Below are 24,334 nucleotides of genomic sequence, written 5' to 3'. Positions count from 1 at the left end.
TCCTTCTGGAACTGCAGACTTAAAGGAACCTGTTCTCCAAGTTGCTTTCTGTACATTTTACCACTTTGATATAAAAAAAAGTTAACACAGGTAGCTTATGGGAAATAATTTGCTCCAGTTTTGATCAGGGAAAATGTAGTGTTCTTAGAAAGTTCCATATTCTACCACACAGGATAAATCCTGATGATATAAATGTTTAGTGAAATAGTAAGGTTGAAGAGAATTCGTATATTAGAATGTAACTTACATAAATGAAAAAATACATTATATTTTTGTATCTCCTTACACACATCAGAAAAAATACATTTATCTGCACAAGAGGTCGGTATTTCCATGAGAGGGATGGAAAAGAAGAAAGGAGAAGGAAAGCGGGGCTCAACTGAATTCTGGTTGTATTTTTTTCCTTGCGAGGATAAAAAACAAAGAAAGGAAAAGGAAGAAAGAAGAAAAGATAGATCTCTCTGTAGCAAATCTGGGAAATGTCTGCAACTTAAAATCCAAATTTCTGGTCACATTCCAGTTCCTTTCCTTTGTACTTCTGAAACGTGTAACAACTAACAACTCACAAAGTATGTCCTATTTTCCAGTTTCATCCAAGCTGCTTCAAACAACCGAATGTAGTTACTTTTGTGTCCAAATAATACTCCATTGTGTCTGGTTGCCACATTTTTTCACCCATTGATTGATACTCAAGTCTTTGCTACTCTTAAAATAGTTGAGTTCATTTCAACCAGAATTCACTGAGAATTTATCACATTGGATGCTAAGGATAAGGGAATAGCAAGGTCCCTACTCCAACCAACTCACTCTTAAGAAGGAGAAAGGCGGATTAGCAAACCTTCGGGGCATCATGATAGTGATAGTCATGCTTTATATTATTCTCTAAACAGAATAATTGAAGCCATGGCAATGTTTTTTTTTTTTTTTGTTTCTAGAAGACTTCCTGCAAATGTAAACCAGATTAATGGCTGAAGTATCATAGTTGCTGATTTAAAAAACATCATTTATGGGTGCTGACAAGATGCCTCTTAGGCAAGTGCACTTGACTGCGTTTGAGTCCCAGAACCCACATGTCAGGAAGATAGAACAGACTGCCACAGTTGTCCTTTGACCTCCTCATGTCTCTCTCTCTCTCTCTCTCTCTCTCTCTCTCTCTCTCTCTCTCACACACACACACACACACACGTTTTAAATTTACTTTCATATTTTGCATTTCAACTAACTACAAAGTGATTTTTTAAAAAAAAAATCAGTCCCTCAAAGCACAGCTAGCTGACTGACATCCTGTGCAGTTTATTTAAGTAAATGATGAACACCATAGTATGCATTTCTTGCATGGTCCCTTCCAGATCTATTTCTGGGTTTCAGTATGGGTTTTTTTCATGGAAACATAGTTCTGCTGTGGTTGCTGTCTGATTTTGTGGGTTTATCATGCATTCCCTGAAGCATTTAGGAACATACAATGTAAATAGAAAGAATGATGACATTTTTATCAAATGCCTACAATGTGCCATGAGGTGTAGTCAAGAGCTGCTGTGGTGGCTTGACTGAGAATGGTGCCCCCATAGGCTCATATATTTGAATGCTCATCAGCAAGTGGCAGGACTTGAGAAGGATCAGGGGGTGTGGCCTTGTTGGACTGTGTTAACTGGGGACAGGCTTTGAGGTTTCAAACACCAAAACCGAGCCCAGTGGTTTTCTTTTCCTGCTGCCTATGATACAGATGTAGAACTCTCAACTCCTTCTCCACCACCATGTCTGCCTGCAGGCTGCCATGCTCCTGCCACGATAATAATGGACCAACTTCCGAAACTGAAAGCCAGCCCCAATGAAAGGCTTTCTTTGGTAAGAGTTGGTGTGATCATGGTATCTTTTCACAGCAATAGAACACCAGGCAAAGACAGCTTCCTAACTCCAAATGCAACACCCAAGTTCAGGGGCTCCAGTTAAGACCAATGGTCTGTCTGTCATGCAGTTAGTACATGTGGAGAATATAAAGCCATATCTAAAAAGGAAAATCATGACTCCAGTAAACAAAACAAAACAAACACAGGGCAGCTCATTACCGAGAACACTGGGAGTCGGTTTGGAATCTGAGCAATGCAGCCTTGGCACCCCTTCCTGAGAAAGTATCAACGGAAAATGCCAAGCAAGTTTCCTTTTTCCTTTTTTTTTCCACCCAATATCCATCCAAAGGAAAACCACCACAAAATTTAGCATTCCACTGCTGGGAATAAATTTAGAAAAACAGGAAGAAAGAGAAAAAAAATCATGAAATCTTATTCATAGCTACCCTTAGTCGCTAACAGATTTCCACCAATTGTTAAAAATAGTTTGGTAAATATTTGACAACTGAGTATTAATTAAAAGGAACCCAGTGTGGCACTGTGGTGGTAAGGACAGATGCCTGGTAAACCGGCTCACCATATGAGTCACAGCACTAGGGGCACAGTGCACCTGCTGGCTGGGAGTCCACTCCCTCTCCAGGGTCCTTACTGTGCTTATGCTATCACGTACATTGGTTCTCTTAGCAACCAGCAAAGTATAGTTAGACAAATTTGATTTTAACCAGAACCCAGCTTGTGGAAAAGATTTTAATCTGTGTCCAGAGGACAACTTTAATAGAAAGAAAAAGAGGACATCTGTCAAGGCCAGAGGATATACAGTGACTATTTTCTAAGGAGACTGAGAAGAAGCTGAACACAGTGTAAGGTGCATCTCAGAGAGCCGTGGTTCAAACCCACAAGGCCACAGCAAAGAGACATTTTATTGAGTGCATGGTAGATGGTGGGGTGACCATTTCTAGGTCTGTTCTGTCTGTTTCTGGGAGCCCCCTGCAGCCTATCCACACCCTTTCTGACAGTCCTGACTGATAACTCACCCACCCCTTTGCTGTCTCAGGAGAAGAGGGTACGGCTTAGTCCTCTTTTCTTCAGAATAGATAATGTGAGTCCTCCCTCCCCCATCCATGGGTTATTTGATTATGTCATGTTTCAGGCTGTACATTTGTTTTGCCCGCACGCGCACACACACACGCGCGCGCGCGCGCGCGCACACACACATACACACACACACACGTGGCTTCCTCCTGTCTGTTTCTCTTCTTATCTCTGAAGTCTCCCTTCTTTCTTGGATTATGGCTGCCAGTGACAGTCAGTGACAGTCACAGCGGTGGCTGCTGTTTACCAGGTTCTTGCAACAGTTCTGTCACTATTCAAAGCACATCTTCAAATGTGCTCTCTCTCAGGCTCACTCAAACAGGGAAATCTAAGGCACGGGTGAGAATAGACTGGGCCCGGACTGAAATCTAGACGGCTTAGCATTTTATCTAGTGGGCTGGGCTGGTTCACATGAATCTGTTATCCAAATCTCCTATGAGAATAAAGACTTGGGAGAAATACGCAGATTTTCCGTGTCTCAAAAGTAATGAGTTGCATGTTTGTTGATGATAAACCTTGTGTCTTAGGGTTTTACTGCTGTGAACAGATACCATGACCAAGGCAACTCTTATAAGGACAACATTTAACTGGGGCTGGCTTACAGGTTCAGAGGTTCAGTCCATTACCATCAAGGAGGGAGCATGGCAGCATCCAGGCAGGCATGGTGCAGGAGGAGCTGAGAGTTCTACATCTTCATCTGAAGGCTGCTAGTAGAACACTGACTTTCAGGCAGCTAGGATGAGGGTCTTAAAGCCCATGCCTACAGTGACACACCAACTCCAACAAGGCCACACCTACTCCAACAAGGCTACACCTCCAAATAATGCCACTCACTGAGCCAAGCATATACAAACCCCCACACCTGGTTATGATGTAATGCATCCTTTGGTCATGAGAAGAGTTGACTTTTGTGTGACGTTACCATGTATTCCATAGGTAAAACATAGGGGCTAGAAAGGTCGTTCACTGGTCTGCTTCTCCAGAGGACCCAGCTTTGGTTGCTAGCACCAGCATAATGGCTCACAACCATCCATAAGTCCAGTTCCAGGGGATCCTACACCCTTCTGGCCTCTGTGGACACCACATGCACATGGTACACAGATGTATATACAGACACATATACACATACAATAAAATAATAATAGAAATACAGAAAATACTCAAATATCTATTAGGTGTGCTTAGGAATCAAAGAGAACTCAGGTGAGATACTGGCCCTTAGCTGTCCCATTCATGTTTGTTCGAGCAGAGAAAGGCAGATGCAAAGAGAAGTCCACACAAGGTAAAGCATTCCATTAAGTGTGTGTCAGTATATGATAAATGTGATCAAGTTCACCAGAGATGAACTCATGGATACTTTCACAAAAAAAAAGTTTATTCATAATGTGTGATGAGTTGGAAGTTTCAAGAAATCTAAATAATTAGTAATCGAACTAAAGTATTGAAATGGGGTTTTCATCTCCTAAGGCCTGAAGAAGTATTATGTCACAGGAACCCAAGGCTCAAACTAAACCTTCCTCGAGATGGCTGTTGCTTCGGCCATGGTTCTGGGATTTTATAATATAGAAATTGCTGTGTTGGTCCAAGTAGCCTTTCAGTGGGTGTTGGGACACTCCGTTAGCACATTTGCATAATTGGCTGTGTTAGTTTGAGTGTGATGTTGACGCATCTTGTGAGTCTCACATGGACTGAGAAAAAAGCTCGTGACTACCTGGAATCAACACTCTTACCTGCTCACAACCAAATCACTGTCCATTGTCCCACAGAGGCAGACTGTGGAAAGAACCAATGAGAAGCTTTACATGTTGAGTGGCTGCTTAGGATAGGTCAGGGCGCCCTCTGTATTACCAAGCCTTCTTCCCTTCAGATACCGTTTCCCTGAAGAGTGTAAAACCAATATGAGAACATTCCAGGGCAACTAGCCTTATTCGGTGGGCTCCGAAAGCCAGCGGCTAGAGGGCTGGCTATACGGCTCCATCACAAACATCAGTGCCGTAAAAGTACGCAGGGATGAAGCGGGAACCTGGGAGAAAAATAAACGGAGGTGACATCATCAGTCAAGCATCGCCAGCTCCTAGGGAAGGACCTGCCCATCCTTTTGGAGAAGGTAGATGAATTCAGGAACCTGCAGAAGGAGTAAGTTGGTTCGTGACCTTAACCCTCGAAGGAACACTTAAGCACGTGGTTGTGGTGGGTTTTGTGGCTTGCTGCTTCTGTTAATTCGTCTTAGTAGGTAGAGCTTCGAGAAGGGGAAACTAAGGGACTTGAAGAAGGTTGATCCCATAGACAATGATGGTTAGTGCTGGGATCTGGAAATTTTAAATTAGATTAATTAATTAATATCGGCCCCACCCCCACCACACTCACAAAAGAAGTCCTGGCTCCCTGCTGTATGGAGATGGTGTAACCTTCGTGGAGGTCTTCTATCTTTTAGAGATGTGCCTTTGCATGGGTTGCAAGGGTCAAGCCTGTTTCTGTCTTCTGATTGCCGCTGTGAGGTGAACGGCTTTGGTCTGTATGTGTTGCTGCTACAGTGCACTCTTACTGGCCCAAAGTAAAAGAGCCTGCCTGACCTGGATGGAAACCTCCCAGCGCCGGAGCCAAAAATAAACCATATCTCTTTACAGGTTGACTTATCTCTGGCATTCGTCACAGTCAGAGAGGGCTCAAGACCTCAGTGACCTAACCAGGAAGGAGCTAATCAGGGATAGGCATGAGGTGATTTGAGGGTGGGCTGTCTATACAGTGCAGGGTCATATCCTATCTGTGTTTATTAGGACCTTTTGGATTTAATGTGGAGTTTTCCAAACATCATAGTAAGCTTTTACTTATTTGGAAGGCTCTGTGTTTTTCCTGACCACCCTTGAATTTTAGATCAGAGAAAGGAGAGCCTTTGGGGTACTAGCCCTGTGAGAGAGCAATCAAGATGAGACTCTTCAACACAGACGAACTCATTGAATGATCGTATTTTGTTGTAGCCTCTCAGGGCATCTGAAGCTGACATAGAGGCCGTGGTCAGGGGGCCTCATGACCACGTTTAGCCCTATAGATGCTTCTGTTTCGTTTTGTTTTCCGGTAATTGTTCATTTTCGAAATCTGTTTCTGCTCTATTTGAAAATGAGGAGGGGCTGGGGATTTAGCTCAGTGGTAGAGCGCTTACCTAGGAAGTGCAAGGCCCTGGGTTCGGTCCCCAGCTCCGAAAAAAAAGAACAAAAAAAAAAAAAAAAGAAAGAAAGAAAGAAAGAAAGAAAGAGAGAGAGAAAAAGAAAATGAGGAAAATGTCTAAAATAATTTGAAAATCTGGCTTCTAAACTATCAGAAGGTCTCAGATGTGGGGGTCAGTGTTTCTGGCAGGAAGCCATGAAAGCTGACTTGAAATGTTGGCTCCATTCCTGATGCACATGTCACATACTCTTGGTACCTCTGTGGTGCTGTGGGCTTTGAGGTTAGCCTCCTCGTTGATGGTCGAGCTCTCAGTCAGTCATGCTTCTGGGCTTTGTCTCAGGGAATAACCATCGATGTTTGTACTTGCTAGGTGTTAGCTATTGTGCAGCAGAACAAGATGCCAAGGTCTCTTTATTTATTGGAGTCTTGCAGGAACTGTTATAGGCTGAATTGTATTTCTCCACAATCAATTTTGGGGGAAAAATAAATAAAATCTTAATATCAGCAGTACCTTGGAATATGACCCCACTGGGAAATATGGTTTTTGCCGAAGCAGTTAGGATGAGGTCATTAGGGTAGCCTGAACATCTCTAGTAGTATCCTTTAAAAGGGGCAAGGGTGGATTTGGAAATTGACCACTCAGAGGGCATATGTGCCATGAAGAGAGTCCAGGATTCAGTGCCCAAGGCACAAGTGCGCTGTGTCCAGGCCAAGACTCACCGTGGATTTCAGCCAAGTGCAGGAGCTGGTATTTGACAGAACTTACTCTTGAGAGTTGTGAGAGAGGGAGCAAGGCCTTGGGACACCTTGATTTCTGATCTCTGGTCTGCAGAATGCGGACCACACATTTCTATTGCTTTTAGCCACCCGAGGTTTTTTTTTTTTTTTTTTTTTCTCTGTTAGTAACAAAAGACAGTCTGAATAAATATTTAATGTCAGTGAAGCAGTAGGGAAAGGTGCAAGGACTGCGGATTAAGAGCTATGCCTGGTCGGTCCCCAGCTCCGGAAAAAAAAAAAAAAAAAAAAAAAAGAACCAAGAGCTATGCCTGGGGCAGTCAGCTGAACCTGCCTGGGAGGTAGTGGGCTTTTCTGAAGAGGGTGGGTGTTTTAGCTGTGGTCTGATGGGTGAATGTAAGTTGTATTGGGTAGGAAAGGGGGTAGGCACAGATCACACTGGGAGAACTGGCATGCATGAAGGCTCTTAGGGAAGACGTAGTTAGGACACAATAAAAAAAATGAATTCAGCTGGCGGCTGAACTACAAACTGAAAGGTGGTGCAGGGCCTCTGTAGCTCACACAGTCTTGTCACTGGCCCTCGTTATTCAGGGAAGTTACTTGGCTTCTCTAAGGCTGAGAACCCTGTTTGACTCATGGTTCTTATGCGGATTAAATTACAGCTATAGGGTCTTCAGCTCACCTGGCTTACGGCGAACCTTTGATACAGGTTGTCAATGCTACTCTCCCATTTCCTCTCTCCTCTTCTCCAGCTCCCCTCCCTCTGTTCCTTCCTTCTTTCCTCCTCCTCCTCCTCTCCCTCCTCCTCCTCTCCCTCCTCCTCCTCCTCCTCCTCCTCCTCTCCCTCCTCCTCCTCTCCCTCCTCCTCCTCCTCCTCCTCCTCCTCCTCCTCCTCCTCCTCCTCCTCCTCCTCCTCCTCCTCCTCCTCCTCCTCCTCCTTCTCTTCCTCCTCTTTCTTTTAGATAAATCAAGGATATATCTGGCCCTGGGCCACCTTTCACACTGTGACCTAAATGCTGGAGGCTCCAGGAAAGAGGAGAGTGTCCAGGGTTTCAACACCACTACATTTGACTTCCAAAGTTTCATGCTGTTTCAGTGTGGAAAGGGATCGATCCTTCCTGGAGAAGAGGCCATCAGTGCAAAGTCCTGGGAAAAAGTGACTGAGAGACCACTCATGGAGTCAAACCGCCCAGCTCACATTCTAGGAAAGGCAGAAAATCCTTGGGCACTTTACCGAATTTCGCATCTGATAGAAAGGCACTACCTTTAGGATTTTCTTCTACAATAAGTGTGGCCTGGGTTAATGTTAAATTTTCCATAAGTGTATGGCCTCGGGCAGGGGTCACATTTGCTCATTCAGTTGCAGACACAAAAAGAGGCAAAGAGAGGAGTTTCTGTAGACGGGGATATCAGCAGCCTTGCTTTCTGAACACAGCAGGACATGTCTTCAGGGTATCACTCTTCACATTGTCTATTTGCCGGTGAAATCTCCGAGGACAGGCTAGGTTGTCCCTCCCAGACCCATAGTCAACATGAGTAGTCACTGGGGTCTCAAGCAAAAGCAACCTGCTGCGCTGGCAGCGGGCCTCAGTGATAGAGTTTCACACGAAGCCTTACCTGTGTGGAACAGCCAGCAGGCACTGAAACCGAGGCGCGAGGCGCGAGGCGCGAGGCGCGAGGCGCGAGGCGCGAGGCGCGAGGCGCGAGGCGCGAGGCGCGAGGCGCGAGGCGCGAGGCGCGAGGCGCGAGGCGCGAGGCGCGAGGCGCGAGGCGCGAGGCGCGAGGCGCGAGGCGCGAGGCGCGAGGCGCGAGGCGCGAGGCGCGAGGCGCGAGGCGCGAGGCGCGAGGCGCGAGGCGCGAGGCGCGAGGCGCGAGGCGCGAGGCGCGAGGCGCGAGGCGCGAGGCGCGAGGCGCGAGGCGCGAGGCGCGAGGCGCGAGGCGCGAGGCGCGAGGCGCGAGGCGCGAGGCGCGAGGCGCGAGGCGCGAGGCGCGAGGCGCGAGGCGCGAGGCGCGAGGCGCGAGGCGCGAGGCGCGAGGCGCGAGGCGCGAGGCGCGAGGCGCGAGGCGCGAGGCGCGAGGCGCGAGGCGCGAGGCGCGAGGCGCGAGGCGCGAGGCGCGAGGCGCGAGGCCGTTGTGTTTCTAATAGGAAAAGCCCCCCATAGGCTTGAGTGTCTGAACATCTGGTCCCCAGAAGGTGGCGCTGTTCGGGAAGGTTTAGTTATGGCTTTGCCGGAGGAAGCAGGCTACTAGGGCAGACTTTGCGAGTTTAGACTTGTATGCTACCTTTAGTTTATTCTGTCTTTACATCCCGCTGCGGTTGAGGGCTCTCAGCTTCCTGCTCTAGTTGCCACATCTGTTGCTCACTGCCATGTTTCTCTACCGTGGTGGACTTTAACCCCCTGAAACAGTGAGCTCGAATAAACTCTCCCTTCGGTGAGCTGCTTCCAGTCGTGTTTTTTTGTTTTTTTTTGTTTTTTTTTATCACAGAAACAAAAGAAGAACTAATAAAGAAAGCTGTGTTGAAAATGGGAAGACCAAAGCCTTTGCAAGTCACACTTTGAAGCTCAGGCTTGATGTGGACACATGTAGGTGTCTATCACGGTCTGCCAACTATGGCATTAATCGAGCCATACTTCTCAACACTATCATGGGGGACTAAGCCTGAGTCCTACCTTTTGTCAAATAGTTCCCAAAGTGCAATCCTTGGACTATAGCATTAGTGTTTCCTGTCTCCTGAGGACTTGTGGTGCTAGCTCTCAAATCTCCCAGAGTGGCAGAACCCTGGATGTGGGAGAAGCCTGTGGTTTCTACCAGCCCCTCTAGGTGGTGCTCACTCAAGCTGAGATGCTGCTTCTACATGGACCCTCCGCTTACCTGTTTCATTTCCCCAGTGACTTCTAACTTCCGTTCTGATGGACACGCTATAATTTCGAGCACGTATAATCTTCAAAACGAACACACTCTGGCCTGGAAGAACTGCCTTCTTAAAGTTGTTGCACAGCTCAGGTCTGACTGGCTTTTGATGCTTGCCCCTTAGAGGCCTCCTCTATTCTCTTCTGTCACAGAGCAAATTGCCACCCCACCTGCACCGACTCCCTGAGCTCCCACATTCTCCCGTCCATCTCCTACCACAGGCCTTCAGCAAGCTCTTCTGTTGGGAAAGATCTCTCCTCACATCTGTCCCATCCTCGTGGATGCCCATTTCCTCAGAGATGCCTTCTCTGAGCTTTCAACATAAAATCCTGCCAAAGTGCCCTGTGACTTTCTTTTGGGATGACGTGTATTGAAATGTTACAGGGATGCCTACCTCTTTTTACCCCCACTTAGACCACATCGTTCTGAAGGCGATGTCCTTACCTGGCTCCAGAACAACAGCTGAGCGTGCAGTGGGCACACAGTAATTGGGCAGTATGCTTCCTTCCCCCTCACAACTGTAGAGCACTGTTAACTAGAGGATTAAGCAAATGGCAAAATATGTTGAGAGTTGGAATTTGTTGGTGGTCTAGTTTATGGGATTGGGCTAATGGGTAAATGAAAACATTAAAACACATAGATGATGCCAGTGTTTGGATCTAGAATGCCTCCCAAAGGCTCTTGTGTAGAAGGCTAAGTCCTTAGCATGGCAGTATCTGGCAGTGCCGTGGACTTGTGGGTAGTGGGGCCTGGGAGGAGATGGTTAGGCCATTGGAAGCTTGGTTCAAAGGGGTGAGATAGGGCTGCCCAGTTGTTCTCTTTGGCTTCCTTGCTTACCATGCAAGTGGTTTGGCCCCGGCAGTTCTGACTTCATGATGTCCTGCTCAGGGCAGAGGTTCATAAAATGGGACCATGTGATCTTTGTATTGGAACCTTCAGAAGTATAGGAAAATAAAACCTTTGCTCTTTCTGTGTTAGTGGCCTCAGTATTCCATGATAGTAGTGGGAAGATGACAATATATACACTGTACCTACAGTACATAACACAGTACATAGAGTGCACACATTACACACAGTACATACAGTATATATAACACATAATACAGTATACACAGTGCCCCGTGTATACACAGTACATACAGCACATACATTACACATAGTACATAATACAGTATATACAGTGTAATTAAGTACATACACACAGTACACAGTGCATGCATAGTACATATAGTACATACATAGAATGTACATATAGTACACATGCATAATGTATACACACAGTACATACAGTACATACAGTACACAGTGTACACACAGTGTACACACAGCACATACGGTACATGCAGTACATAATACAGTACACACAGTGTAATACAGTACATACACACAGTACACAGTGTATGCATAGTACACAGTACACACAGTATACAGAGTACACACAGCACATACAGTACAGAGTATATAATATAGTAATACAGTGTACATATAGTACATATACACAGTTCACAGTGTATGCATAGTACATACATTACATACATGCAATACATATAGTGTACACACAGTACATATGCACAGTACATACACATAGTACATACACACAGCACACACAGTACACACAATACATACAGTCCATACAGCACATTCAATAAAACACAGCACATACACACAGTGCATACAGCATATATAGTGCAATACAGTGCACATATACAGGATGCATGAGCACACATACATAGTACATACAGTGCAATACAGTGCATGTATATGGTATATACAGTATGCGAGCAGCACACATACAGCACACACAGTGCAATACAGTGCATGTATACAGTACATACAGTATGCACGAAGCATACATATAGTACACACAGTGCAATACCGTACATGCATACAGCATGCATACAGCACACATACAGTATATAACATAGTACATATGATGCATGTACAGTACATATAGTGTATATACATACAGTATAGGCATTCAGCACATACAGTGTATATACAGTAAACACATATAGTACACAGTACACATACAGTACACACATACAGTACATATAGTATGCACATATATCGCATAGTGTACATACAGCAAATCACAGTAGATACAGTGTACAAACAGTACATATGCACAGTACACACAGTACAAAACAGTGCATACATAGTACATATAGTGCACACACAGTATGCACATATAGTACACACTGTGCACACAGTAACACAGATAGTACATACAGTGTGCAGACAGTACACACATACAACAATACAGTACATACATATAGTGTACTCAGTGTACATACAATAACACACAGAGTACACACAGTGTACAGACAGTACATGCAGACAGTACACACAACACATAGTGTCTCACCCTGGCCATTCCAATCCTCTTCTGTGAGTGCAGTGAACTCTCCCTGCTCTGTAGATCAGGAAACGGATCATCAGGAAGATAAAGAACTTCACCCCACCCAGTGCAGAAGCAGAGGAGGTAGGGTGTTCACAGATCTCTTTTGATGTGGTCAAAATGATAAAAAAGAAGCAAGCTCATTTCTTATTTTTTTCCCACCAGGGCATTTGAGTAGGCCAGGATCAAAAAAGCCAAATTAACATGAAAATGAACTTCTGAGTTCATGCTGTAAGTTGGATCACTGTACAAGCTGGGCTTTGTGGGAGCCCGATGTTGTCACTATGCATTCAGGATTTCCTGGACAGTAAAGAAATTAAAGCATGTAAGACAGAATCACGAGGAAGCAATTGTTGCCCTTCCGGTCTGCTCCTGGTGTGGTCAGTCTGTCGGTGTGGATAGAGTGTAAGGTATGATGGTTGGTAATAGGACAGTCCACCACATTTCCTTGTTTCTCTAGTTGCAGTGATACACGATCTGGTCCTCCTCATATTTAAAACACCCCTATGCATACCTTTGTCATACAAAGTCCCTTAAAGGGGCAGGCATGTTGAAGGAGGGACTGTAGAACTGCTGTGGAAATGAGGCGAGAGACAGGCGGTGCCTCCTGCACTCAGATGGTCCCTTCAGATTATGTGTGAAATTAGCTTCTAGTGCCTCAGAGTAAATCTCATTGTATTTGATGTGGCTTAGACTCTTTCTGTTTGTCTTCCTTGTTTTAAGAGATTTGTTTTTATGTAATGTGTGCGAGTATTTGCCTGCATTTAGCACCAGGTTTGCGCAGTGCCCTTGGAGGTTAGAAGAGGGTGTTAGGAATCTTGGAACTGGAGTGACAGATGGTTGGTGGCCATTTAGCTACTGGGACCTGAACTTGGGTCCTCTTCTAAACCAGCAAATGCTCTTAGTGGATGAGCCAGTTCTCCTGCTCCCGTGTCCCCACATACCAACCAAAACACCCTGAACACATAGGATGTCAATGAGATGCCAGGGAGAAGGGCAAATTGGTGGTGAGACTGAAAGCTTTTTGAGTGTGGGTGACACGGAGGCACAAAGGCATGGAGGGACAGTGGCACGGAGCCATGGAGCCATGGAGCCATGGGGTCATGGTGTACAGAAATACACAGGGGCATCAATCTCCCAGTGTAAAGAGGCTTGGGAAAGCAAAGAAGGGGAGGGGAGGGGAGGGGAGGGGAGAGGAAAGAGAAGGGAAGGGAAGGGAAAGAGAAGGGAAGGGAAGGGAAAGAGAAGGGAAAGAGAAGGGAAGGGAAAGAGAAGGGAAGGGAAAGGAAGGGAAGGGAAAGAGAAGGGAAGGGAAGGGAAAGAGAAGGGAAAGAGAAGGGAAGGGAAAGAGAAGGGAAGGGAAAGGAAGGGAAGGGAAAGAGAAGGGAAGGGAAGGGAAAGAGAAGGGAAGGGAAGGGAAGGGAAAGAGAAGGGAAGGGAAAGGAAGGGAAGGGAAGGGAAAGGAAGGGGAGGGAAAGAGAAGGGAAGGGAAGGGAAAGAGAAGGGAAGGGAAGGGAAAGGGAAGGGAAGGGAAAGGAAGGGAAGGGAAGGGAAAGGAAGGGGAGGGAAGGGAAAGAGAAGGGAAGGGAAGGGAAAGAGAAGGGAAGGGAAGGGAAAGAGAAGGGAAGGGAAGGGAAAGAGAAGGGAAGGGAAAGGAAGGGAAGGGAAGGGAAAGAGAAGGGAAGGGAAAGGAAGGGAAGGGAAGGGAAGGGAAGGGAAAGGAAGGGAAGGGAAGGGAAGGGAAGGGAAGGGAAGGGAAGGGAAGGGAAGGGAAGGGAAGGGAAGGGAAGGGAAGGGAAGGATAGCCAGGCAGCAGAATGGCTGTGTAGCAAACATGAGTTCAAGTTCGAGAATTTGCCCCGTTCCTTATATAAATTGGGTGTCCTTGCTCGGGATGCTTGGAGGGAGAAGAGGAGAATGACAATCTTACCATTATCAGTCCTCCTTGACTCAGCACCCCTCACTAGTCCTGGGTGTTAGGGGACAAGATGTCAGCCCTCCCAGAGCCCACAGGATAATCTGTGACAAGGGTAACACCAGGAAAAAACAAAAGGCAAGATGCTGGCCTAGGACTCTCCAGAAACTTCACCCAGCATGGAAGTTCTTGGTGAATGACAGTCTGTCATGAAAAGACTGCTGTGAAGACATTTTATCTGTGGAGTTAGCTCAAGATTACTCTAGACATGTAGGTGGGCGGCACCCACACAGGAGCAAAAGAGACTTCCTGGAGTCGAAACTGTGCCTCAAACTTCCAGTGTGCTGTAACTGCTCTGGGATGCCAGAGAGATTTGCAAGATTTAGGATGTGTGAGCCAAGCCCCTAAAATCAATCTCCTGGACAAGTGCTTTTGCACACAGGGATAATCTATATACAGTGCTCTACTGAAGCAATTCTTTACGTCTGCAAGGGGAGTGTGTGTGTGCGTGTGTGTGTGTGTGTGTGTGTGTGTGTGTGTGTGTGTGTGGATTGGGAGAATCTTTGAGAGGTGGCCATGGGTCCAGACAGACCTCCAGGGAAATGAGCCAGGAGAGTGAAGCAACAGCATGACCTATGACCTAGAAACTCTGGGAGGGTCTAAGTCTGGGAGTGAGATCAGACTCATATATTTTTAAATGGCTTACATTACTTTTGAGACGAGAAGTCAAGAAAAACGTGCTTAAATTGGAGCAAGATGGATGCTTTATTTCAACAGACAGAACAGGTGCTGGGATTATTCTGGAGTCAAAAATAGAACAACAACAGAAAAAAAAAATCATAGATGTTGGAAAGTATTGTAAACGACTTAGGTTCCTGTTACAGCCAAGGCTGTGTCTGTGGCTTCCTCCAAATACCTGGGAAAACACTGACTGTGTGCATGGTGTGGGGGCAGAAGGTGCTGGTCGTTTGGGAGTTCCTGCTGGCAAAGCTGGTGCGAGAGGGTGGCCTTGAAAGGACTGAAGTTCTTCCGTGTTGAGTGAAGGCAGCATCCAATCTCCTACCCTTTCTAGGCCAGTTCTGTTCCGAACAAGTCCTTGTCACCAAGAGTGCAGCAGTTTGGGGGCTGCCCTCCGGGTGTCTGGATAGAATTGCCCAAGCTGGGGTTCTCCAGGAGTGTTGGGGAGCGCCTGGCAACAAGTTCAGCCTGAGGACTGCTGTCTCCCTGCCTACAAAATCTGCCCACGCCCACAGCATTCAGCATCCTTAGTGTCAGCCCTGGGATGGGGTTGGCAGGTTGTTCCAGAGAATGTAGTCTGTTTCCCTCCACCCCCCAACCCCCACCCCTGACTCAGGCTTCCAGTTCCTTTCTGATTCAGGAACTCCAGGCCCAAAGCAAGCTGCCCTGAGAGCGCTTTGACTGACTACTCCTTAACCCTTCCCCAGTGAAGCCTGGCATCATCCTCTTGCGGCCCCCACTCTGAGGCTCACAAGGCAGCGGGATGATATCTCTGTGCCACCCTGGTGGAGGGGCGCTAGCGAGGAAGATACTCACCTGTAGGGATCTGGGGTCTCTCTTGACATCAGGACTCGGGGAAAGCATGGAAGACGCATGCATGACAGCTAGAGCAAGAGGTGGCAGTAGGACGCTGGGTGATGGGTGCAGGTGAGGCTCGAGAGCTGCTCCAAAGCGGGAGGCAGGCCGAGGGCGCTGCGGGGAGGACGTATTGGCAGCTGGGGCGACGCGGACGCGCATAGGGCTGGGAGGGGTGTGCGGAGAGGCGAGCCCGGGCGGGGACACCGCAGGAGCAGGAGGAGGGAGTTCGGAAAGGAGGGAAGAGCGGCGGGTGAGGCAAGGGGAGAGTGGAGCTTCGGGCCAGGCGGGCCACCCCGGGCCACACCCCCACCTTGCAGGCGCCTGGCGGGGCTCGAGCCAGGCGGGGCGCCGCACAAAGACATGCGGAGAGGGGCTGCGCGGGGCCGTGGCACAAAGACACCCGGGTGTTCGGCCGAACTGGCTGCAGTGATCGCCCCCTCGCCGAGCCCCGGGGCAGAGCGGAGCTGCCGGCCCAGCGCACCGAGTCACGGGCCGAGCGCACCCAGGGCCCGCGCGGGACCCCAGGCGGCCACACAGTCGGGGTGACCCAACGCGCGAGGGGGCGTCGTCGTCGGAGCCCAACTTGGCCTCGGCCTCGCCCTCTGCCCAGCCTGCCGCCGCTGGTGTCCCCTCCTTCCCGCGATTTCATTTCTTCTCACGCTCCCCCCCCCATACCCCTCCCGCCTCCAGCCCGGCTCTCCCCACCTTGTAAAACAAAGCCGGGGAAAATGCCTGCCCGTGCAGCTCGGAGCGCGCAGCCGGTCTTGGAATAAGGAGTGAGTACAATGGCGTGTTGGTAAAAAAAAAAAAAAAAAGAAAGAAAAGAAAAAAAAAGCAAAGAAAGAAAGAAAGAAAAGAGAAAAGAAAAGAAAAGAGAGAGAGAGAGAGAAAGAAAAGAGAAAACCATCAAGTCTGTGTTAAAACAAACAAACATTTTGAATGCTGCATGCCTCATGCTTGCCAGCGCCTCGCGGGAGAGACCCGGCTATACCGCAGGAGGTGAGACCCCTGGGCATCCATACTGGCCCGCGCACGCTCCCCCTGGAGGGCAGCGCAGGTCCCCTCACTCCTCATCTTCCTCTCCATTCTGTGGGTTGGATGTGATTCGGGCTTGGCGACCTCAACCCCAGCCCGGATACATTCCTGGCTCCGTCTTGCGCTTTTCCGCTGGTGCCTGGGGTTTTTGCGTTTGCCTCCCTAGGGTGTGGGTTTGGCGCAGCTTAAGACAGTTTCCAGAGAGGAGGGTCAGCCCTAGAGAGTAGCCTGCAAGCAGGTTGCACAGTGGCCCTGATCACACTTGTTGCCCATTGCATGGGGGACACGCAGTGGTGCTGGGGCAAACACAATTCAAAGCTTGTTTCTGCTGCCGTTTGTGGGGGTACTGGTGGCTGGCTGGAGAGATGACTGTGGATGAGGACCAGAGACCAGGAGTGTATAGAGGAGAGCCTTGGGGGAGGGGAGCAGTTGCGATGGTGTGGAGGGTGTGTGGAAAGACCTGCTTCGCCTCTCGCCACACAGTGAAGACTAGGAATCAGTCTAGATTAGATGGGGTTCAGGGAAGGCTGGGTTGTTTGTCTGTTTATTTGTTTGGTTTGGTTTTTTAAATATTTATTATGTATTCCACCAGATTCTATCCATTGAGTCTGCCAATTGTGCATTATCTATTTCTGCTAATTAAATATAAGGACACAGCTTAAAAGAATTAAACTCTGCCAGGACATTTATTAGCCCAACACACACACACACACACACACACACACACACACACACACACACACACACACACACACAGAGAGAGAGAGAGAGAGAGAGAGAGAGAGAGAGAGAGAGAGAGAGAATAAAATATATTACCAAATCTGCCCTCTCTTTCCCCCAAGTGCATCAGGACAATATCTTGGTGGGATATTAGGCTAGGCTGGGTAAACAGTGGTGGTTTCTAATTCTCTCTATGAAAAAGCAGTCTGAGGGTGAAAATCAGTACCTTGGGGAGTGGGGAACCTTTGCTTAGAGAGGTGGTGTGGGGATCTTCTCCTGTGGTGGTTTGGTTTTTTTGTTTTTGTTTGTTGAGGTTTTTCTTTTGGTCTTTTTTTGGGGGGGGGCTCAATGTTAGATTATTTTGTTTTTTAGTCAGAATCTGAGAGCGGGAAGGGGGGGGGTGGGGAGTCCTCGTGAGGCTACAGGTGATGGAGATCTTTAATTGCTGTATGCACTTCTAAAGGCTCTTAAAAACCCAAACAGCCAGCACCTGCCTGAGTGCTTACTTTGAGTGTCATTGCCCTTGTCAATACAGGAAAAGTGCCTTGTACCCTGCTGTAATCAGAACAGGGGAACTGGCTGAAAGGGAAGCAGTCAGTCACACTCATAGACCATAGAGCCTTGCTTAGGAAGCTGCTGCTGAAGCTAAGCCTGGAGTCTCCATGCAGAGTTGCAGCAGCAGCTGCTGGGGGTGGGTGTTGTGTCCTCATGTCCACTCTGATTTCATCCCCTCCGAATCAGGACTTCCTGTGATCTTGGCTGCTTGAGGAGGCCCCTCCATCTGCCTTCACTGGACAACTCTCTTCATGTAGTGCATCCACTAGCTGTTTGGAAAAGCATCCTTCTGATGGGGAACTGGAGAACCTTAGGAACTCACGCCCGCAGCCTTCATTTCCAAGCAGGGTTAGGCAAGGGAGCAGGCTAGGACGCTGCGTGCAAATCATTGCTCTTTATGACAGCCTTACCCTTGAGTAATTTCTGGAGCTGCAGGGCACAATTCTGTGGGGGATATGGTATATGCTTATGGAAAAGTAAATTTTAGATTATGTTTTTATGAAACCTATATTACACACATGGTGGTAATTTGGCTTATTTTTAATATATGTGATGAGCTCTAAATGGATGACTCCTGTAGGGGTTCGTTTCCATTTTCCAACCATTCTGTTAACCCATGATGGTTTGCTGTTGCCTCTCCAATCAGATGTTTTGTGGTGACTGGCTTGTTTTCCCCTCCGCAAGTGGCCATGGAATAGCTTTTGTATTTTCTAAAATGAAACCCATTAATGATGATTTTGAAGAGCTGGGATAAATAATAGATGGGCTTGAGGTCACCTCACAGTATCTGGGAGCTCTAATGGAATGATTAACCTTACGCAGAACATGGAGGGTCTGAGACGTAAGCCAATCCGCCGGCTTGCTTTCTTCTAGCTTTTGCTGGTGAAGTAGGAGACATCATTGTGTCTTGGCTTTGATGGCTCAAGAGTTAGCAATACCTTTGGTGTTTTAAGCGTGTGAGAGATGGCAGAGCCATGTTTCATAATGTGCCCACTCTGGAACATGGGCAGCAGATGTGAATGGAGTGCGTGGTTTGCTCACACCAGGGAATATGCAGGGTATCTTGAACTGCGCTTATTGCAAACCCTTCTCTGTAAGAAACTTGGAAACCCGATAGCAAACCTTCTTTACTCTCTGACTGCTTACAGTGCAAAGGTATGATGACGTACAGAAGGAAGCTTTCCTCAGGAGCAAAAATATTTTGTTTAGTACCATCAGTCCTTGGGAGTTCAGGGCATCTTCAACGACACGTATCATGGGCAGAAACAAATCTACAAATTAATGAGGAACCCCTCAGGCATTCTTTTGCTTAGTTTTTGACTTCTTGGCCTCTGTTTTTTTCCATCCACCTGACACTCCAATGGCAGCAGAGAGCAGGAGCCACGCCCCCTTTCTTGAGCATATATATACTGTTCTGCAAGTGACCAGAGAAAGCTGCTGGGTGAGGTTCTTCAGCTCCCACTAGGAGAATCTCCAAGTTCAGCCAGCCCTGGCTGACCCCTTAAAGAAGCAGCTAGCCCCTTGCCTCCAGACTCCTCCCGCCTAACCCAAATTCTCTGTTGTTGTCAGTGGCGGCCCCTGACTTGCTGGATCCCAAGTCTGCTGCTCAGAACTCCAAACCGAGGCTCTCGTTCTCCGCAAAACCCACCGTGCTTGCTTCCCGGGTGGAGAGTGACTCGGCCATTAATGTTATGAAATGGAAGACGGTCTCCACGATTTTCCTGGTGGTCGTCCTCTACCTGATCATCGGAGCCACGGTGTTCAAGGCGTTGGAGCAGCCTCAGGAGATTTCTCAGAGGACCACCATTGTGATCCAGAAACAGAACTTCATAGCCCAGCATGCCTGCGTCAACTCCACCGAGCTGGATGAACTCATCCAGGTAATGGTCCCAGTGAAATGGGCTCCATTGGTCCCTAATGGCAAGAGCAGACCAGGGCACCAGGGTGGACAGACCTCTTTTCCAGGGGTCTTTATCCCCTCCATTGCCTCCCTCCTACCATCTTACCCCCGCACCCCTGATCTTTCCTTTCTCACCCACCGCCTTCCTGCTCTTTTAGACTTCTTCACTCTTATTCTTTTCCCTGTCTTGGAACTGACCAGCTTACGCTGCTGTAGGCGCTCATGACCAGGTGGGCCACTGCCCATGGAGATAGAGTGCATCGGTCTGAGAAAGCAGAGCAGGGTCTTTTACCAGAGAAGCCCATTGCTCCTGCCACTTACAAAGGCAGGATGGTGGAGTGGAGTGTCACTCTTGGCCTGAACCTTCTGTGTTGTGAACAAGTTGTCACTTGACTCCTCCTTAGAGTTTAGCTTCATTGAATGGTTCTTTCTTCTTTGAATCCAACTAAGATCAGCTTGCTACTCCACAGACAAATCAAGCTTTTGAAGGAAAAGCACCCCCTAGTTTTAATTTAAAACAGGAGAACACCATCCTTACGATAAAAGATGTTTTAAGTATTAACCCCAAATGGTTTTAGGTCTGACTTAGCCTCCTTAGACATGGCCATATGTTGGCTGTAGGTTTCCTTGGTAGAAAACAAGAGTCTTAGGTGACAAGAAAAACCTTTAAATTCTCCTACAAGGGGATTTGTTGGTTGCTGAAAACATTCTTCATGTGTAGACATTGGCTTTCCTAGACAGCTTCCTTTCTCTTGCTTGGTTTAATTCAAATTGGAGTGAAATCAATGTAAGAGTTATCAGAATATGCTTTTCCCTATTTAGTGACTGGGTTTTTTTTTAAATCATTTGAATGAGTTGGGATAATACATTTAAAGATTTATTATTGGATTTAATCCCATGTTTTTGTAAGACCTTCACTCTGGTTTCATCTTGGGACAACTATGCTTCTTATTCCCAGTTACATGTGGCTGGCAGCTGGTGTTACCTGGTCCTGATCCCCAACCAAGGTCTTGCCACCTTTAGGCATTTCTGTGTCTCACTCATTGGACTTAAATTTTGTTCATTTTTGTTTCAGTTTTTACATGATGCAGTCTTAAAATTTGAAAATGTTCTGCGTGTACGCACACACCCGGTTCTCTGTTCCTTTTAGACAATGGTGTCGCATTCTATATCAACAGCCAGCTCGGCTGCCCTTCCCTTGTAAGCACATCTTCATTTCATTCTTTCCTTGTACCACATAAGACCACCTATGGGATATGGCAGGTCTTGAAAGCTTACCACTTACTTCTGTTTTAAAAGCACAGCTTCTGGCCATCTCTGTGGAGGCAGCTTGAGGTGATGTTCAAAGCCTCGGCTCTGGAATCAGATAGGGTGTGTGTGAGCACTTAACCGAATCTTTACGAATAAACAACTTTTCCCTGTAAGCCCTAAGTGATCTCTCTGGCAGGAGACTTCCTATGCAGTAGGTGCGATGGGAGTCAATGCTAGCCCGCCTAAGGTAGTGAGGGGCAGGAAAAGCACTGGGTTTCCCCCAACATCCCTTTATTGAGCTGTGGCTGTTGATCGTTGAAACTGCAACTCCATAGCTGCCATGAAGTGTGATTGGTCTTAGGCAGGGAAAAGAAGAGAATTGTACAGGTTGCTGGAGGAACCTTAGTGTGAATTTGAGAATGAGCTCACCATCGGACTCTACTTAGAACTCTGAAAATAACTTGAAGGTCACAGCAGATAGGGTCGGAGTCTAATTTTTATACACATTGTTTTTGGAATAGACAGAGCTACTTCCCCACCCCTTCTCTCTCTGCTTGCTCCATCCATTTTAGATTTATTGATAAGCACAACTGATTGATTGATTGTCTTTGCTCTTTAAACATAGTTTTGTGTTCACTCAGTATAGAAGTTGCCTATTATTTCTCATGCCCTTATCTTTATAACTCAATTGCTTTAGTACATTTTCTCCTTTGAATATATATATTTTTGGTATAAGAATCTAATGCTCAGATTTCGGGGATCAAGAAGAGTGAAAGGCCAGTGAACCACAGTCATTTTTGTGAATAGCATTCCACCCCTACATCCCCAGTGTCTGGTGTTTCCCTTACTCTTATATCCCCACTTCTTTAACCCTTAAAACCCCACAAGAGGGTCTAGTGGATGGTGTTGTCACAGCATCAGGACTTGGGAAGTCACAGGGCAAGTCTGGGTGATTCCCCTGATGACGTCATTAGGGTGAGGTTCCAGTCTGCAGAATCTGATCTGGCATCAGTGCTAAGAGGCTCTGCTCTCTAGGGAGCTTTATCTGATTACAGTGTGGGAGGCAGACAGAGTGGGAGTGGGTGGTGGCTCTGTCCTGCTGTTTGTGAGAAGGAGGCGGTCGGACAGTAGAACAGTGTCAGATACAATGCTACGCTCCTGGGTCCCAGATCATTATGATTACTGGTCACCTGGTTCCATGCTGTGTTTATCAGGGTGACATGAGGGAAACCGAGGAACCACAAGGCAGGTGATGACCTCTAATGCTTCTGTGTTAGATCTGTGTGACTCCCATTAATTCTATAATGTTGTGTTCAGTCAAGCACCCCCACCTTTCAACAAGGTCAGTAGAAGTGAGGCAGAGACACAGAATCCCCTGACAAAGACTTGTTCTGGGCTGGGATTTGCGAACACCACAGGTGTTTCTATGGTACTTCAGTTAATGTGGTGTCACTGCAGACACACACAGGAAATAGTCATGAACTTTAGACTCATCAGTACCATCAACAGACAGAATTCAACATGCATTAGCTCGTAAAATTGTCCTGCGTAACCTAGTCATCTATAAACAACTTCTGTAGAAATGGAGGCAGGAGAGTTAATTGGTAGAGCTGTTAAGTGAAGCCCAAGTGGGTAGCCTCTTGAGCACATGCACTTGCTTCCTGTGTTTACTAATTTTTAAAACCCCTTAATAAACATCTTCTAGGAAGTGCTCCGATAATCTGAGCATTATGGTGTGTAATAATAATAAATGTGAAATTATCATCTCTGTACACAGTGGCGTATACTGCATGTCTGTGTTTCTAACCTGGTGAGTCCATTGTCTACATCTCAACGTTCTTCCCAGGGAACAGAACTCTTGTCAGTGTCCGGTCAGAATGCCATAGACCAGTAGGAGCGTGGTTATTAGACACAGCACAACTTCAGTCTAGCTATTCCCAAGTTTGATTAATCAACTGAGGGATTTAAAACATGTGGCAAAATCTGTGACCTATGACCTATCAGTAAAAAGGATGTCATATCAGGTGTTTGTCCCTTGGCTTTTAGTCGAAGACCCACTCCCTGTGATCTAGGTAGGGAAACTAGCCTTCCCTGTTAGGAGTGAAGAATCTGTCACGTTTGTACAGTGGTATCTGGGACTTCAGATATATACTTGGTATCTTCATGGGACAGTACTGCATTATGCTTGTATAATTCCTTCCTCTCCGTGTGGTTCTTTCTTGGGTATTTATTGAGGATCTCCAGTGGGTTGACTTCTCTGCTAGTATTTAGCCAAATTAAATGATGGAAGAAAACCATGGCTTCTTTTAAGGTACCCCCTCCAACAGTCAAGCAGGGAGGATCCCTTTAAATATAGTTACATTAGACATGCTTGTGGATTGGAGCTAGGAGTGCTCAATATTGGAATTCTAAGAAAGATATTAGTCACTTAATGGTGGTTGGAGAGACATGCAAGAGGTAACGAGAGGGTGGGTGAGGGGGGAAGAAAAGGACGTCAGAGCATTAACAGGCAAACATGCTTTAGTAGAAGAACTATTTATACACGAGGCACAGGGCCATGAATAGGTTCTGCAGCATTGACCAGGCCCCATTATTCCCCAGGAGGCTGGGGGTTTCTAGATCTGCCCATCTGAGTAGACAAGTCTTGCTGGGGTCTTGGCGGTGTCTGAAAGGTACTAGGAGCTACCGGGTCTCCCAAAGACATGGCTAATTCAATCTTGATAGTTTCTTACTGAGACTCTCTTTCCAGGTGATTCTCTGTTGTGTGAAGTTGACCATTAAAACTAACTTTCACAGGGACCATGCCATGTCCAGCTTTGTGAAGTAAAAATGTGATCTGCTCTGTGAGTTTGTTTGCTCTGGCTTGTGTTTCAACTGCACATCCCGCCTCCTTAGCTTAAGCACTTGTGCAAGGTCAGGGGAAGAATAACCCTGGTGGGAGAGGAGAGACCTTAACATAAGGTCATCGTAATGGGAATCTGCAGATACGGTCCGATTCCAGGTAGAATTGGAAGGAGAGTGAGATGGACCTTCCAGGGACCAGTTAAGCCATGTAATGGAGAGGAGTAAGCCATACCCTGGCTAAGATTTTGTCCCATGGAATTTAAAGATGGTGGCTACATTTCATTCAAATGGGAAGAGAGCAGGAAGTGCAGGGATAGGGGATCTTATACTGATGGTGTCAGACAGGTTCAACTATTGAAGCTTTCAGA

General features: G+C 47.0%; 2 protein-coding genes across 8 annotated transcripts in view; one reads left to right on the top strand and one right to left on the bottom strand.

The window, feature by feature from the left end:
- Kcnk2 (potassium two pore domain channel subfamily K member 2) overlaps positions 1-24,334 on the top strand; it is a 197,300-nt gene that overhangs the window by 39,473 nt on the left and 133,493 nt on the right. Inside the window, exons 1-2 of one of the 5 annotated variants that reach the window (XM_006250433.5) lie at positions 15,285-15,730; positions 19,541-19,851. In XM_006250433.5, coding sequence (XP_006250495.1) covers positions 15,721-15,730; positions 19,541-19,851 — 321 coding nt within the window. In that variant the 5' untranslated portion in view covers positions 15,285-15,720. 5 annotated transcript variants of the gene reach the window in all.
- Positions 8,973-16,504, bottom strand: LOC120096345 (wiskott-Aldrich syndrome protein homolog 1-like). Of its 3 annotated transcripts, XM_063272730.1 has the most exons (4): positions 16,367-16,504; positions 15,620-15,775; positions 14,081-14,169; positions 8,973-12,165 (listed from the first exon to the last, which is right to left on the bottom strand). In XM_063272730.1, exon 4 carries the CDS (start codon positions 11,801-11,803, stop codon positions 10,784-10,786), a length of 1,020 nt encoding a protein of 339 aa, XP_063128800.1. In that variant the 5' UTR covers positions 11,804-12,165; positions 14,081-14,169; positions 15,620-15,775; positions 16,367-16,504; the 3' UTR covers positions 8,973-10,783. The 3 variants fall into 3 exon arrangements, 2 of the variants coding, with proteins under 2 accessions (XP_063128800.1, XP_038947429.1); XR_005492740.2 differs by lacking the exons at positions 8,973-12,165; positions 14,081-14,169 and adding an exon at positions 14,812-15,254; XM_039091501.2 differs by lacking the exons at positions 8,973-12,165; positions 14,081-14,169; positions 16,367-16,504 and adding an exon at positions 14,812-15,254 and having other exon boundaries at positions 15,620-16,310.

Source organism: Rattus norvegicus, chromosome 13 (assembly GCF_036323735.1).
Source record: "Rattus norvegicus strain BN/NHsdMcwi chromosome 13, GRCr8, whole genome shotgun sequence".
Lineage (NCBI taxonomy): Eukaryota > Metazoa > Chordata > Mammalia > Rodentia > Muridae > Rattus > Rattus norvegicus.
The sequence above is the reverse complement of the archived record's forward strand: the minus strand, read 5'-3'. Positions and strand labels throughout refer to the sequence as shown.

What these genes read in the sequence shown, in the direction of transcription:
- LOC120096345 (XM_063272730.1), bottom strand. Translation starts at nt 11,803, where the DNA reads ATGTACTGTATGTGTGTACTGTATGTGTACTGTGTACTATATGTGTTT.